Source organism: Lacerta agilis, chromosome 10 (assembly GCF_009819535.1).
Source record: "Lacerta agilis isolate rLacAgi1 chromosome 10, rLacAgi1.pri, whole genome shotgun sequence".
Taxonomy (NCBI): domain Eukaryota; kingdom Metazoa; phylum Chordata; class Lepidosauria; order Squamata; family Lacertidae; genus Lacerta; species Lacerta agilis.
Window position 1 is genome coordinate 27,147,011 of NC_046321.1, and position 16,236 is coordinate 27,163,246.

The window sequence follows — 16,236 nt, forward strand, 5'->3', positions numbered from 1 at the left end:
ATATATATCACTTAGTAATTAATATATATATATATATATATATATATATATATATATATATATATATATAAACCCTGTTCATCTTGGAAATGGAAAATGAGACCACTTTTTTCTGTTACGTTTTGCAATCGAGGAAATGCTGCAATTATCAGTGACTTCAGGTGCTTTAATTGTTTAGACTGGATAATTGCGTATGTTCCGGTCAGAACAAAGAGGTAAAAGTTTTAGATGCCTGCAATGACTGTGCCCTGGAACATTTGTTCATGAAACTGACTAGAGGGGATGCAACCCTTAACTTAAGGGGCACCCAAGACCTGGTGCAGGATGTAAATGTTGAACCATTTGCCAAAAAAAAACAACCCCTGTTAATATAATCTTATTGTACAAATCCACATTCTGGTTGCCTCACCTTAAAAAGGATCCTTGTAGAGCCAGGAAGTTTCAAAATTTAAGGACAACCGAAGTAACTCGAGGGGCTGGAGCAACTCTCCTATAGGAAAGGAGATGATATTTGGGCCTTCTTAGGTTAGAAAAAAAGGCAAGGGGACATGATAGAGGTGTATAAGACTCTGCAAAGTTTGGGGAAGTGGATAAGAAGAAGTTTTTCTCCCTCTCATAACTCAAACTCGGGAATGAAGCTGAATGTTGCTGAAAGACTGAAGACAGGGGGAAACGCAGCACATAGTTAAACTACAGCATTCACTCCCACAAAAGGTAGTGATGGTCACCAATTGGGATGTCTTTAAAAGAGGATTAGACAAATCCATGGAGGATCAGGTTATTGATGGCTACCAGCCATGATGGCTGTATTCCACTTACCACATTGGAGGTGCTGTTGGTAGAGCATGGGACTCTTAATCTCAGGGTCGTGGGTTTGAGTCCCGCATACCTGCATTGCGGGGGGTTGGACTAGATGGCCCCTGTGGTCCCTTCCAACGCTACAGTTCTATGATTCTGAATACCAGTTGCTGACAATCACAGGTAGATGGAGTGCTGTTGCTCGCTTTCTACAAGCATCTGGTTGGCCACTGTGAGGTCGGAAGGCTGGATTAGAGGGGCCATTTATCTTCTTAGAGGACTCTGAGCCCCAGCAACCATTTCCAGTCATCCCGGCTTCTGTTCCTCTATCTCAATTCCTGTTTCAGTGCCAGGAACATCCAATGTGACATTAAGATACGAATATGGCAACCACCGTTGGCTCCTTGTTTTTGTTAGGGTTGCGATGGTGCGATGATCTCAAGAGTCAGATTGAAGTATTTCTGCATTTGTGGAGGCGTGGAATTGCTACCAAAGCTAACCAAGGCATTAACTCTGGAAAATGTCGCCTCTTCCTCCTCCTCCTCCTACCAGCAAGCCTGGTGTCAGCTCGAACTTGTGGGCTTGTCGTTTGTGGCTGAGTCTGCTGTGTGCATGTGAAGAGCTCACACTTCCTCTTCTTCCCCACTTCCCACTCCTTTTGCAGGGGCCTCTGCAGCAATAACTGCTGCTCTGTGTCGCAGAGCTGGATTCAGCAGTGGTTGTGGAGGCCAGAAGGTAGCTACTTAACAGCGTGCAGCTGGATGTTTTGTTTGGGGACATAATACTGCTCCCATCTCCAGCTTAAAAGCTGTCTTGAAGATCTTGTCTTGCAAACTCTTTAAAAAAGTGTCCAAAATCTGCTGCAGTCTCTAGAGAGCACAGATCTCAGGTTCCATTCCTTGCAACGGCCCTCTAAGTGAAATGGCACTACTATTGTCAGCTTGAATCCTCTGCAGTAAGGTAGACTTCCCACACATATCTTAGTAGAAACAGGTTGGGTTACAAAAAAAGAAAGCTGGAAATTAATCATAATTTGCATTTTAGTAGTAATAGTAGTAGTAAGGTAAAGGGACCCCTGACCATTAGGTCCAGTTGTGTCCGACTTTGGAGTTGCGGCGCTCATCTCGCATTAATAGCTGAGGGAGCCGGCATACAGCTTCCAGGTCGTGGCCAGCATGACAAAGCCACTTCTGGCGAACCAGAGCAGCGCACGGAAACGCCGTTTACCTTCTCACCAGAGCGGTACCTATTTATCTACTTGCACTTTGACGTGCTTTCGAACTGCTAGGTGGGCAGGAGCTGGGACCGAGCAACAGGAGCTCACCCCGTCATGGGGATTCGAACCACCGACCTTCTGATCAGCAAGCTCTAGGCTCTGTGGTTTAACCCACAGAGCCACCTGCCTCCCTGGTAGTAGTAGTAGTAGTAGTAGTAGTAGTAATTTATTATTGTCATTTTTTGCAACTATTATTATTTCAACTTCTATCCCAACCTTCCTCCCAATGGAGCCTAAGGAAATGACTTGTTTGGTGTGATGGACTGCAGCAGGGGCATTGGGGATAAGTCACTCGGCATTGATATCTCCAGATAAGAATCAGGAAGGTTGTTTCCAGCTTCCTCTGTGATAGATGTAGCATGTAGGCGGTTCTTCTATCTGCATTGCAGCTTCTGAGATGGTAGGCACAGTCCCGCAACAATAAATTCTGTGCTTGTTTATTTTGTTGGGGCTTAGATCCTGTTTCGGTCCTAGTGGCCTGCTCTCTCCTGAGTAGGCCAAGCTTGATCCTCCCCATGGAACCCAAAAGTGGCATCTAAATGGCATCTTCCCTCCTCATCCCACTGGATGGCCATCTGTCATGGATGCTTTAATTGAGATTCCTGCATGACGGGGGTTGGACTAGATGACACTCGGGGTCCCTTTCAACTTGATGATTCTATGATCTCTGGTCTGCAGTGGCACCTGAAGAGAATCACACTAGGAAAAGCAGATACCGGTACTTTTTTCTAATGGTGTTTGGTATTCATGCCCCTGAGAAGTCCTAACTAAAAGGTGTGGGGAGGGGACCTGAGATGATGATGATGATGATGATGATGATGATGATGATGATGATGATAAATAAATTTTATTTATACCCCACCCTCCCCGGCCAGGACTGGGCTCAGGGCGGCTAACCTCAAGATATATATATGGTAATACGTTAAAAACATAAAACCAAACAATTAAAATCAAAATAAAATCCAATGGCAACCCACAAATTATAACTATAGGGGTTGGGGACATTTAATGCTCACCAGGCCCAACAAGAGGGGCAAGCACTTTGGAACAGCCCAGCTGCAGTTCAAGGGGAGCAGGAGGCAAATTGGCTCCAGGCTCTGTCCATTACAGCCTGCTGAGTAATAAATTTAACTTCAGCAGCCCCTTTACATCACGGGTGATGCTACTTTCCATCTTGTCTCTGTGTTAAAACAAATCAGCTGATGCAGGCTGCATTCTATACGCACGCTTGCAATGAATCTAAAATTTGAGCACTCAGCTGCAGCATAGGGGCTTTTCCAAGGTATGTGCAATGAAGTGGTCACAGTAGTAGTTGTTTATTCTTTGTGGTAGAATTGCTACAGGAAATAAATGTGACTGGAGAGAATCAAAACTAAGCCTCAGAAACTGAGTGCTGGAGGGCTACAGGCTCTCGGTCCTTGCCCTTAAAGCTAAATAATAATGATGATGACTGAATAATTTAGGCCATCACATTCATGTGTGCTTGATAAAGGTAACTAGGTAACCTCAAAGTCTGCATAGCCCTAGCTCAACAGATGGGTACCAGTAATCTGTACAAGATGAAAACAAAACACTGATAGCAGTTCTAACCTAGCTCAGCTAATAGATAAATTTAGCAGGCGTGAAAATGCAACCTTTTTAGTAGCCGGCCTGAGGCAGTTCTTTCCTCCTCTCCTTTCTCATTTACAATTATAGAACTTTTATCTCTCGATGTGCGCACTCTGACCACTTCCTCACCTTAATTTTCCCACTTCTCAGTAACTTCATGCACTTTGTCCCCTATAATTCTTTGCCTGCCTGGGCTTTCTCTGCAACAAGTGACTTGCAAACAGCTGCAAATTGAGAGATTGCTGACAGAGTTTGCAGGGGTGTATGTGTGTGTTGGGGGTTTAGGACACAACAGTCATTTCCATCCAGGGTGTGCCTAGGAAGGTTACTGCACATTTCAGAAGACTTAATGTCGCCTCGTTGAACACTGCTCCCTGCATCATCGCTCCAGATCTCATCACGCCACGTGGTTGTGGTCCGACTCCCAAACAATCATGTGTACTGCCTCGATGGATAAAGCAATAGGTGTCCAATAATTGGGGGGGGGATTGTTTGAGGCAGTGATGTCAGGACTTTGGGGCAGATGACCAGGACTCCACTCAGCAAAAGGAGCAAGATGGTCCCTGAATGCATCAGGGCTGGCTTCCCACATTTTGAACTAATGCACATTACCATTTAAAGGTGTGTACACACTACGTGATAATAGGCATTCAACGCTGGATGCCAGGCACCTTTTCGGGGTCCTGGAAACATGAAACAATCCCCATATTGTCAATAGAGCCACTGTGGAGTATTGGTTGGAGTGTTGGGCTAGGACATGGGAAACCAGGGTTTGGATTTCAACCCAGCCATGCACTGTCTCTCTGCCTAACCTACCTCACAGGGTGGTTGTGAGGATAAAATCATGAAGGGCGAACCATTTATCCTGCCTCAAGCTCCTTGGAGGGAAAGGTGGTACAGTGGTACAATACTTTGGTTTACGAACTTAATCCGTTCCAGAAGTCCGTTCTTAAACCAAAGCGTTCTTAAATCAAGGTGCGCTTTCCCATAGCAGCAGGGGACTCAATTTACAAATGGAACACGCTCAACATGTTCTGCTTCCAAGGCAAAGTTCACAAACCAAAATGCCTACTTCCGGGTTTGCAGCATTCTTAATCCAAGTTGTTCATAAAATAAGCTGTTCTTAAACCAAGGTGCCAGTGGCACCTTGGGTTAAGAATTAATTCATTCCAGAGGTCCGTTCTTAACCTGAAACTGTTCTTAACATGAGGTACCACTTTAGCTAATGGCACCTCCTGCTGCCACCATGCGATTTCTGTTCTCATCCTGAAGCAAAGTTCTTAACCCGAGGTACTATTTCTGGGTTAGCGGAGTCTGTAACCTGAAGCGTCTGTAACCTGAAGCATCTGTAAGCCGAGGTACCACTGTATACATGAAAGAAAGAAATATGAAGTGCCTTCTGCTGGAACAATTATAATCCGTTTATTACTGAGAATGTTCTCAAGAGCCTCCTGCCTACATACATGCACAGAGGTTTCCCAGGGCTGGGCCATTCCTCCTCACCATGGGCGTACCGAAGGGGGGGCAGGAGGGGGCAGCTGCCCCCCCCCCTAGAAGCCAGCTGCCCCCCCCCCCCCAGAAGCAAAAATGATCGGCGCCGGGCAAGAGGAGCCGCATCCCGGGCTGCCCGGCGCTTCCATTTAGGCTGAGGAAGAAGCGGGCCAGGAGGAGAGGAGCGGAGAAGGAGGCTGCTGTCCCTGCCGCCCAAGTTCCTCCCTTTGCCCCCCCCCCCCTTGCCCAAGGCAGCTCCTGTCCCGGAGGCAAGGAGGAGCGCGCTCACAGCGGCGGGCTGCTGTGGGGACGGCTCTGCTCACTGTGCTTTTGCCTCTGCGTCAGGCTTCGCTCTTCCCTCTCACGCCTCTCTCCCTCCCTGTGTTCTGGGAATATTAACACGTTTGGAGGGCTTGCCTGTTCCTGGCGTTGTGTTGTCTGTCATTCCTTCACCCCAACTCCTCTGGTTCGCCCCTTTTAAAGTTACTTTACTGCTCTGAAGTTGGTGTTTCCCTCTGTCCCCCTTTTTCTGAGTTGTTTAAAATCCCTGCTTTTCTACCGCTAGCAAAAATATCTCCTGGGTTGGTGTTTCGCAGCGTCCTTTTACCTGCCGCTAGCAATTACTGTTGTTCAGCCCCTCCCTGCCTTTTGCTGTGTTAAAACCACCTTGTTGTTAAGACCCTCCTTGTTGTGGCTTCTCCCTGTTCCTTAGTTACTGTTTTGCCCAGCAGCATTTAACCCTTTGTTTTCCACTTTCCTGCCTTCAAGTCTTTATCAAGTTTGCATTTAAGTCTGGTGACTTCTTTTTCAGTGTATCTGAAGAAGTGTGCATGCACACGAAAGCTCATACCAAGAACAAACTTAATTGGTCTCTAAGGTGCTACTGGAAGGAATTTTTTAATTTTTTAAAATGAATTTCTCAATGCATTTAAAAATGTTACTTTCCTGGGAAGGATTTCCCAGGTGGGCTGGCGATGATAATAAATACTCATATTGTGAAAATAATAAAAGGTGGGCTGGCGATGATAATAAATACTCATATTGTGAAACTGTACAGCCGGAGACCATTTCAGGCAATTGCCAACTCATAGATCCTTTTGGACCTGGAAAAAGGCAAAACGGGTGGAACAGTGGCGGGGCAGGAACAAGGCATAACAGGGAAGAACGGGGTTTGCAAGATATAAAAAACGACTTCAAAATTCCTGTCCATGAACCTCAGCATTGACCAAGATGCTACATAGTGACCTTCATAGGAATCTGTGGCTGAAGGGGCCAGAGAAGGGTTAAAAAGGCAATGCATTGGGGAAAACACCCCCCTCCCAACAACCTGGATTCAAAGAGGGAGGGGAAGGAGGAAAGTAAAGCTCCATCTCATCCCTCCCAGCCCAGGTCCATGCCAGGTGGGGGAAACAAGAGAAGACTAGATGAGCAAACTTGGCTTTGTTGGAAGAGGGTGCCAACCTCTGTCGCATCCCCCCTTGGCAGAGTGGAGCCCACTCCCCAGTCAGCCAGGTAGGGAAGGGGGAATTGGGTAAGGCGGGTAGAGGGGCAAATGGCCCTAAGCATGGCTGGAGTGCCCCCCCCCACCAGCTAGTCTGGGAATAACTGGTTGTTTCATTTTTTCTAATTCCCAACATTCCAGCTATTTATTTAATCTGCAAATAAAGCAGGGGGCGGAGTCATAGCTCTGTGGCAGAGCATCTACTTTGATGCAGAAGGTCCCAGGTTCAATCTTTGGCATCTCTAGTTAGGGCTGGGAAGTGGGAAAGACTCCTGAAGAGCCACTGCCAGTCAGTGTGGGCAATACTGAGCTAGATGGACCAAGAGTTTGATTTTGCATAATGTGGCTTCCAATGTATCTATGTCTTAAGGGGAGGGTCATCCCCTTAAGTGGTTAGAACACCTTGCACCCAAGTTTTCCTCCCTGGCATCTGCATGTACGGCTAAGAATCTCCCCTGCCTGAAACCCTGGAGAGCTGCTGCCAGTCAGTGTATGCAGTACTGAGCTAGATGGTTTGACTTGGGGAAAAGTACCTTTCCAGTAACACAGTCCATATTTGTTTGTTTGTTTGCTTGCTTGCTTTCTTTATTTACTACATTTATACTCCTCCATTTCCCCCAAGGTGTCCAAGGAAGTAAACATGATTTTCTTTTCATCTTTGTAACAACTTTGCAAGGTTGGCAAGGTTGAGAGAGGACAACTGGTCCAAGGTCATGCAATGAGCTTCTTGGCTGAGTGGGGATTTGAACCTGGGCCTCCCTCAGGTCCGACCTAGCCCAACATTCTTAACTGCTATACTTCCCTGGCTCTCTTATTTGCTTAATCCAATTTTTTTTCATGCTCCTGCCAACCTAGCGGTTCGAAAACACGTCAAAGTGCAAGTAGTTAAATAGGTAAACAGTGTTTCTGTGCACTGCTCTGGTTCGCCAGAAGCGGCTTAGTCATGCTGGCCACATGACCCGGAAGCTGTCTGCGGACAAACACTGGCTCCCTCGGCCTATAGAGCGAGATGAGCGCCGCAACCCCATAGTCGCCATTGACTGGACTTAATCTGTCCAGGGGTCCTTTACCTTTTACCTTTTACTTCAAAAATACAAGGAAGACACTTAATTTTCCAGTAAGTGAGGAAGAAGAATACCAAGCAAACTTGAGCAAATACTACTGGCTCACTTGGGCTTCCTATGGACAGAGGACTCCAAAAAGTTTGAGAAATTATGAAGCCAACCCCTGACAAATCTGTTTCCAAAATGTTTATGTAAACATCAGATACTGTAATTCTGGAATGAAGCTAGAAGCTACTCATAAAAAGGTAGTTTAAACCAGGAATGGGTAACCTTTTCCATGAAGGGCCATTTCTCAGGGGTGACATACTAGTGGTGGGCAGGACAGGTGCAAAAAATGGGTGGGGCCCCTCCTTTTCTGCCAGTTTAACAAGGGACACATGACCTGAGGAAATGAAATATTACTTTTATAGAGGGATAACTTAACCAGAGTTGTATCACTGGCCTACCTAGCTCCATAGTGTCTACACTGACTGACAACAGCCCTCTGGGATTTTTATGCAGTCCTATTCCAGCATACCTGGATATGTCAGGGACCGAACCAGGGACCTTCCGCATGTCAAGCAGATGTTCAGCCGCTGACGCCAGTTCTAGAGTAGACCACACATTTAAAGCACGTGACTTCCTCTAGAGAATCCTGGGAACTGTAGCTCTGTGAGTGGGAAGCTACAGTTTCCAGGATTCTCTGGGTGAAATCATGTGCTTTAAATGTGTGTTGAATGTATGATGTGGGAAATGGGAGGCGCCCTCCGGAGGGATCTTTGTACTCCGGCGCCGGATATGCTTAAGATGCCCCTGCACCTAACCTTACTACGCCTCTGGTTATTGCCCCCTGCATCACGGGAGTCCTGGGCCCATGTCATGCCACCCCGCCAGCCAAAAGGTCGACAACTCTGGGAAAACGGGGGGGGGCGACCATGGCTTGCCCCCCCCTAGTTTTGATCCTGGGTACGCCCCTGCTCCTCACCATGCTTAACTTGGGTATGAATGAAACTGGCAAAATAGGAAGCCGCACAGTGACTTAAGTCACCTCTGTATAACAATATAGTCGTACCTTGGATCTCAAATGCCTTGGCTCCCGAAAAAATCAACTCCCAAACGATCGAAACCCGGAAATGAGTGTTCCGGTTTTCAAACGATTTTCGGAAGCTGAACATCTGGCGAGGCTTCCGATTGGCTGCAGGATGCAGGAAGCCGTGCCTTGGTTTTCGAATGGTTTCGTGAGTCGGGCGGACTCCCAAAACGTATTCTGTTCCAGAACCAAGGTACAACTAGATCTTCTGCATTCTACGATACATGTGCAGTAACACACCAGTTTTCAGCCCTTCTCTTTCGAAAGCAAAATGTGCAAAACGGTTTGTTTTTTAAGGCAAGGAAGCTATGGAAATGCTATTTGAGGGGAGGGGAATAGAGAACACTGTTGCACGTGTATACATTCCCACTTATGTGCACAGACAACACAGATGGTAAATGAAATCATGTGAAGGTGTGTACAGTTCCAAACCACTGTGTAGTACTGTGGAAAAATGACTCTTGTGCATTCCAAAGGCTACATTTGTTATAATTCAGCAATTTCACATTGCAGTTTTCCTTTGCTCCAGGAAAGGAAATTGCTCCTCTGGAAATTGGTGTTGAACGTTGTGCGTGTTTTACAGAAGAGCACACAGACTTAAGAAGTTGGTCTGCAGTATTGTGTGTGCAGGATGCAATTAGATACTTCAGAGACAGGCAGGACAGAGTATTAGTATTTATAATTGCATATTGCAATGTATGGTGCCCAGGGCTGAACTAGCAGGAGCTGTTGCACATTGCTAGCTTTGCTACCCCAAAATCCTTTGTTTACTCCCCCTTTCCAGTAATTGCTGGTTGGGCCAACCTAAGAAAGACCCTCTCTCTGGGCCTCTGCTGCAAAAGCTACACCCCCATCCTCCTGAGCTCATGCAACTTTATTAGCCAACCGTCTTCCTCACCCCAAACCTCAAACTTCATTTCAGCGTCACCCCCACGCTGTCAAGCGTAAGCTGAGCCAGAGAGAGAGAAAGTAGGAAGTGCTACAATGCGAGCCCTTGCAGCATAAAGGCTTGTTCTGCCTTGTTGCATGTTTGCTGTAATAATATTTCCCCTTTAAGGCTTGGCTGAAGTTATTTTTATTTTTTTCCCCTCTTTTGGCGGGGTGGTGACAGGAACTGAGAGAAGCAGCAGCAGATCTTACCTGATCTCAGCATCTGCGAAAGGTGGTGGTGGCGGCGGAGGCAAGAGAGAATGAGGCAAGTTGCTGCAGAGAAAGTGTAAGAGAAATGGGAAGGACTTGAAACTTAGGGAGGAAAAGGAGGTGGAGAAACACACTGAAGATTGTGAGTGAAGGATATCGGAAGAAAGGGAAATAAGAGGAAATCAGTGAGGGGTGAGGAGGAGGAGGAAGTAGAAATGGGAAGAGAAGAGTGAAGTCAGAGAGAGAGAGAGAGAGAGAGAGAGAGAGAGAGAGAGAGAGAGAATAAAATAAGACCAGAGAATGACAAGGAAGTGACAGGAATAAGCCTGCTGACAGGAGGAGGAGGAGGAGGAGGAGAGAATCATCGATGGCAACAAGTGCCAGTGGCCTGTGCTGAAGAGGAGGAGGGAAAGAACACCCAACTGGTTTTTGGTCGTCGTGGTGGGACTGCGTTATCTTTCCCTCAAGATGATGAAGAGACAGTTCAATCGGATGCGGCAGCAGCTCAGTCACCCCAGCATTGGCGGACGGTAAGGAGGACTAGCTCCTTGGCTTGATAATTTGCAAGACACACCCTTTAGTCAGTGTACAGGTTAGGCCCTCTGGACTTTGCACAAGAACCTGAGTGGGCCAGATGAAAACTTGTAAGTTGGGCTCAGATGGTGCCTAACTTGACTGCTGTAGAGCTCTGAGTACGTGGAGACACGCTTGCTCGTCTGTAGTCCCAGCACTTGTTGTTGTTGTTGTTGTTCAGTCGTTCAGTCGTGTCCGACTCTTCGTGACCCCATGGACCAGAGCACGCCAGGCACGCCTATCATTCACTGCCTCCCGCAGTTTGGCCAAACTCATGTTAGTAGCTTCGAGAATACTGTCCAACCATCTCATCCTTTGTCGTCCCCTTCTCCTTGTGCCCTCCATCTTTCCCAACATCAGGGTCTTTTCCAGGGAGTCTTCTCTTCTCATGAGGTGGCCAAAGTACTGGAGCCTCAACTTCAGGATCTGTCCTTCTAGTGAGCACTCAGGGCCGATTTCCTTGAGAATGGATAGGTTTGATCTTCTTGCAGTCCATGGGACTCTCAAGAGTCTCCTCCAGCACCATAATTCAAAAGCATCAATTCTTCGGCGATCAGCCTTCTTGATGGTCCAGCTCTCACTTCCGTACATTACTACTGGGAAAACCATAGCTTTAACTATACGGACCTTTGTTGGCAAGGTGATGTCTTTGCTTTTTAAGATGCTGTCTAGGTTTGTCATTGCTTTTCTCCCAAGAAGCAGGCGTCTTCTAATTTCGTGACTGCTGTCACCATCTGCAGTGATCATGGAACCCAAGAAGGTGAAATCTCTCACTGCCTCCATTTCTTCCCCTTCTATTTGCCAGGAGGTGATGGGACCAGTGGCCATGATCTTAGTTTTTTTGATGTTGAGCTTCAGACCATATTTTGCGCTTTCCTCTTTCACCCTCATTAAAAGGTTCTGCCAGGTGCTAATTCTAACTTTTACCCCCTCCTTTCCTGAATTCAGTTTATCAGGGAGTTTATTTAGCAGACTAGAGGCAACCACATTTCCATGCCACTATCTGGAACCATTGTTGGTTTTTGTTACAGGTGGGTAGCCGTGTTGGTCTACCATAGTCGAAACAAAATAGAAAATTCTTTCCAGTAGCACCTTAGAGACCAACTGAGTTTGTTCTTGGTATGAGTATGCACACGAAAGCTCATACCAAGAACAAACTCAGTTGGTCTCTAAGGTGCTACTGAAAAGAATTTTCTATTTTGTTTTGACCATTGTTGGTTTTTGTTTGTTTGTTTGTGTGTGTATATTTCAATAATCTTCCTTTGTCAGGGATGGAGAACCAGTGGTCTTCCTCTTAATACTATTGGGCTCTAGTTCCTACCAACCCCAGCCAGCATGGCCCAAAGATCAGGGAACTATGGGAACTGTAGTCCAGCATCTGAGGGGGGGCACAGTTTCCCTATAAGGCTGCTTACAGACTCTACCTTTAGAACTCATTCAAAGCACATGTAATTCCTTCAAAAAAATTGGGCTCTGCATTTTTGGAAAGCTGGAATTCCCAGCAACCCTCAACAAACTGCAGTGCTCAGAATTCTTTAAGGCAGGGAAATGTGTTTTGAACGTGCTTTAAAGTGAGTACACAGCCAAAGTAAAGGGCCACCACTTTCACAACCAGTGGGCCACAAGTGGCAGGATAGATGAGCATATAAACTAGTGACCAGCCCACTCAACAAGCTGTGCCTGTAACCACTTAAAGATCACTAATGGGACTAAGGAACCAGAACATGAGAGCCCAGGTGGGGATGTCCAGGTGAGACTCCAACCCCTCACCCCAAAGCATCAAATGTTATGGAACTGAGGCCCCAGGTACATTGTCCGGGGTCAATCAATAATCCAGCCTCTCCTGCTTTTATTCTCCGCTGCATCACCCTGCCATCCCCATGCACCCCTCTGGCAGGCATATTTGTCTGTATCTTCCTGCCAAGTGGTAAAGAGAACCATGCAACAGGATTATCAGGGGAATTTATGGCCCTAGACTAGTCTTCCCCACCCTGGTGTCCTCCATCCTCCCCAGCCAGCATGTGGAACAAGTGCTATGTCCTTGAGTGTACTGTGTGTACTCCGCAAAGTGTTCTTATTTCTGCGACAAATGGGCGCAAGGAAGCTATGTAAGGCACTAAAGCACTAGACTTCGGGGGGGGGGGGGGTGAATCTGAGTTCTCGGCCACATTTGCCCCTTTGGTGACCTTGGGCCACTCATGCATACTCACGCCTAACCTGCTGCACAGAGAATGAAGTGAGATAATCCACATCCATGAATGCCATGCTCGGCTCACCAGAGGAAGGGTGGAGTACAAATGTGAAGAAAAATAGTAACAGCCATGTTCACTCTGGTTCAACTCAGCAAGTCCTCAGGGTTTTGTTTTCTTGGATTGTTTTGGGGGGTTTTAGGGTTTTTTAGTTTGTTTTGTTTTGTTTTTAGATTATTCAGATACTTCTAATCCTATTTTTACATTACATGAGGCTCTGGGCTCTTTTGGGAGGAATGGCAGGATATAAATTTAATATACAAACATGCTCTTTCTTTTAAATGAAAGCTGAGGTTCTCGGATGGGTTCTGCTCTTGTGTGGAATTCCAGCAATTCATATATACCTGCCTATGAGAAAGAAGCAGAGAGCTGTAGGGATTTGCTTTTTAGCAACTCCCTCAGGCCATTAAGTTACCTGGTTTCAATGGAAGGCCCATGTCTTCCATTTTGCTTTGTGGTGTTGGATATCAAGTATATCTCGGGGTGGGGGGTGGGGTGTCTGTAGATATGCAGCCTTTAGACCAGACTGCACCAGGTAGTAACTCCTAACGGCATACCCTCCAACATCCCATAATGATAATTTTACTATTTATACCCCACACATCTTATTGGGTTGCCCCAGCCACTCTAGGCAGCTTCCAGCATATATAAAAACACAATAAAACATTATACATTTAAAAACTTCCCTATGCAGGATTGCCTTATGGCAGATTGGGGGATGGATAACTCCATACTTTCCAACATTTCTCCAGTGAAAATAGGGACATCCAAAGGAAAAGTGAGACATTGCAGGATCAAATCAGAAACCAGGACGGCTTCTCTAAATTAGGGATGTCCCTGGAAAATAGGGACACTTGGAGGGTCTGTAACTGTAGGTTAATAAGAAAGAGGTCAATAGCTGTTGCTGTTTCAGCTAACCACTTTGTGGAGCAGAGGTTTTCAAAGGCCCTATAAGTTAGGCTGGTATCATTACCAGTATCATTAATCTGTACAGTGTACTGGTTAGAGTGTTGGACTTGGATCTGGAAGACCAGGGTTCAAATCCCCACTCAACCACAAAGTTCACTGGGTGACCTTGAGCCAGTCACTCATTTATTCCCTTATTAAATTTATATTCCGCCTTTCATCTGTGGATCACAACCCCCCCCCCCCACAAAAATACATGACATAATGCAAGCGGAACAACAACCCTCCCCCTTAGTTTAAAAGGCCATGGATTGTTGAATTAGCCAAAGCCCAACCTTCATTCCTCCCTCCCTCACAGGGTTGCTGTGAGAATAAAACAGGGAGCAGGAGAACTATGTATTCCACTTTGAGCTCCTTGGATGAAAAGTAGAATATAAATGCAATACATGCATGCATGCATGCATGCATACATAGCTATTGCAGATATCTTAATCAAAACATGTTGAGTTTTTCATGATCTGTGAATAACATTTAAAAAAATAGTATTGGCTTGATCAGGTATGGCTAGCATGTCTGCCTCCAGATGTTGCTGGACTCCCATCAGACCCATCCAGCATGACCACAGTGATCAGGGATGATGGAAATTGTAGTTTAACATCATCTAGAGGGCCACAGGTTCCCCATCCTGGAACCTGTGGTTTGACTCTTTTGTTGTTGTTTTTTTGAGTTGCCTGACTGACCCCACTCAGTTAGTCCATCGCTGGCTTAAAATGCAGCAAGGCCGTTCTTTTCTCAATTCTGACTGAAGCTAGTTTGGCGGGAAACACATCAAATGCAGGATTTCATAAGAAACAAAAGGATAGTTATGGATTGCGGCCAAGGTTGTGTGTACACCACTTCCCGAACCACTGGGTGGTGAGTCATTGGCAATGTGTGCACAACCCACAGCTGGATGGGATTAGCACTCTGAAATCCCAGTGCTGAGAAAAGTATGTACTCCACTAGTCAGTAGGAATGGGGGAGAAATTTGGTTCACTTCTCATTTAAAGGCAAACCTTCCTAATCAGAGCTTTCTGAAACAATCTGAGAACCTAAACACAGCTGTCCTTCAAAAGTCACACTTCTCTGAATTTTGCAGTGCCATTCTCCAGCTAGGAAATGTGCATAAAAATGCACGTGCTAGCTTACAGCGTGCACAAAAATGCATCTATTAGTGAAACTAACCTTAAAATTGCTTTGCAAAAATGTGTTTGTTAGGAAGAACTACATACAAAAAAAATGTATATTTGGAAAAATTCACACTAAAACGCTGGTGAATTTTCACGAGGACTTTGTGGGGGGGGGGTTGTTGTTTTGTTTTCATCATCATCAAAATTTTATTCGACCGTCAGTCAGAAAACAAGGATTTATCCATACAAAAATTAAAACGACTAAGCATCTAAAGGAAAATGACACTTAAACCAGCAATAAAAGTAGGTTATACATTTAGACCCATGTCAATGCTGTCAATTTTCACCTTATGGCGCTTAAGGGCCAAAAAAAAGGAATTTGGCCACCAAGGATGCTGTTGGTCCAGTAAAGTTATTCAGCAAAAACAAAACCTGTTTTTCTCTGTTGTTTTGTTTTAAATCCAAACTGATATGAAAATTTGGAGAACTGAGCTTAAGACTGGAGAAACGAGAAACCGAAATTGAAAGATTTGCCCACCTCAACTAAACAGACCAAAAAAAGGTTTGATGGAGGCAGGACGTTTCTTATTTTCCCCCCTGGTCTGGCCCAGCCTCTACCACCCCCTGCTCTACTTTTGAAAGCACAATGAATGACATAAGCAGCAGGGCTGGGCTCTTGGGTGTTCCAGAGCTGATTTTCCCGTCTTCCCTGTCTAGTTGTTGTGATGTGAAGGTTGAATTTAGTTGTTACTCATCTCACTCCAGGCTGGGTGAGGAGCAAGTAGTTGCTCACATCAGCCATTTTCGCAAGAGAGATTTAAATACATTGCTGCATAGGGGGGAAACCTACACTTACTATATTGTGCTTTCTGTTTTAACCCTCCTATGTATGTATCAGTGAAGGAGTAAGAAGAACCCTCAGAGTGAGGACAATAGGGAAGATGCAGACTTGGATTAAATCAACCGGATTTAAGGCATGATTACTAACTTTCCACATTCAATTTCAGTGGAGCCTAAGCACAACCTAGCATGTAAAACTCCACACACACCCTTAAACTTTGTAGCCTAAATTAATATCTCTAGAGCTGTTTAGTTTTCTTTTTAATGTACAACTATAGTTCCTTATATCTATGCTTTAAAACGTTGGGGCCATCTTAGATCCACGACGATATCTCTGTATACTTGTAAGAAAAAAATCAGTCTAGATGGGCAATATTAAATTAGAATAATTGCCAACTACACACTTCACCGTCAAAAAACAAAAACAATTTTTTTTTGATAAAGTGTACATCAATATAACTGTTTTAATGGGCCCCTCCTACTTTCTAGCCCACTTTAAAAACATTCACTCACAAGTGCTGTATTTTGATACACTTGTATCCTGTCGATGTG

At 45.5% G+C, this 16,236-nt stretch overlaps 1 protein-coding gene across 1 annotated transcript in view; it reads left to right on the forward strand.

The window, feature by feature from the left end:
• Window positions 1-9,776: 9,776 nt before the first annotated feature.
• The window catches only part of SH3BP1 (SH3 domain binding protein 1), a 40,501-nt gene continuing 34,041 nt past the window's right edge, over window positions 9,777-16,236 (forward strand). Inside the window, exon 1 of the mRNA XM_033162628.1 lies at window positions 9,777-10,477. Coding sequence (XP_033018519.1) covers window positions 10,416-10,477 — 62 coding nt within the window. The 5' untranslated portion in view covers window positions 9,777-10,415. The remainder of the gene's footprint in view (window positions 10,478-16,236) is intronic.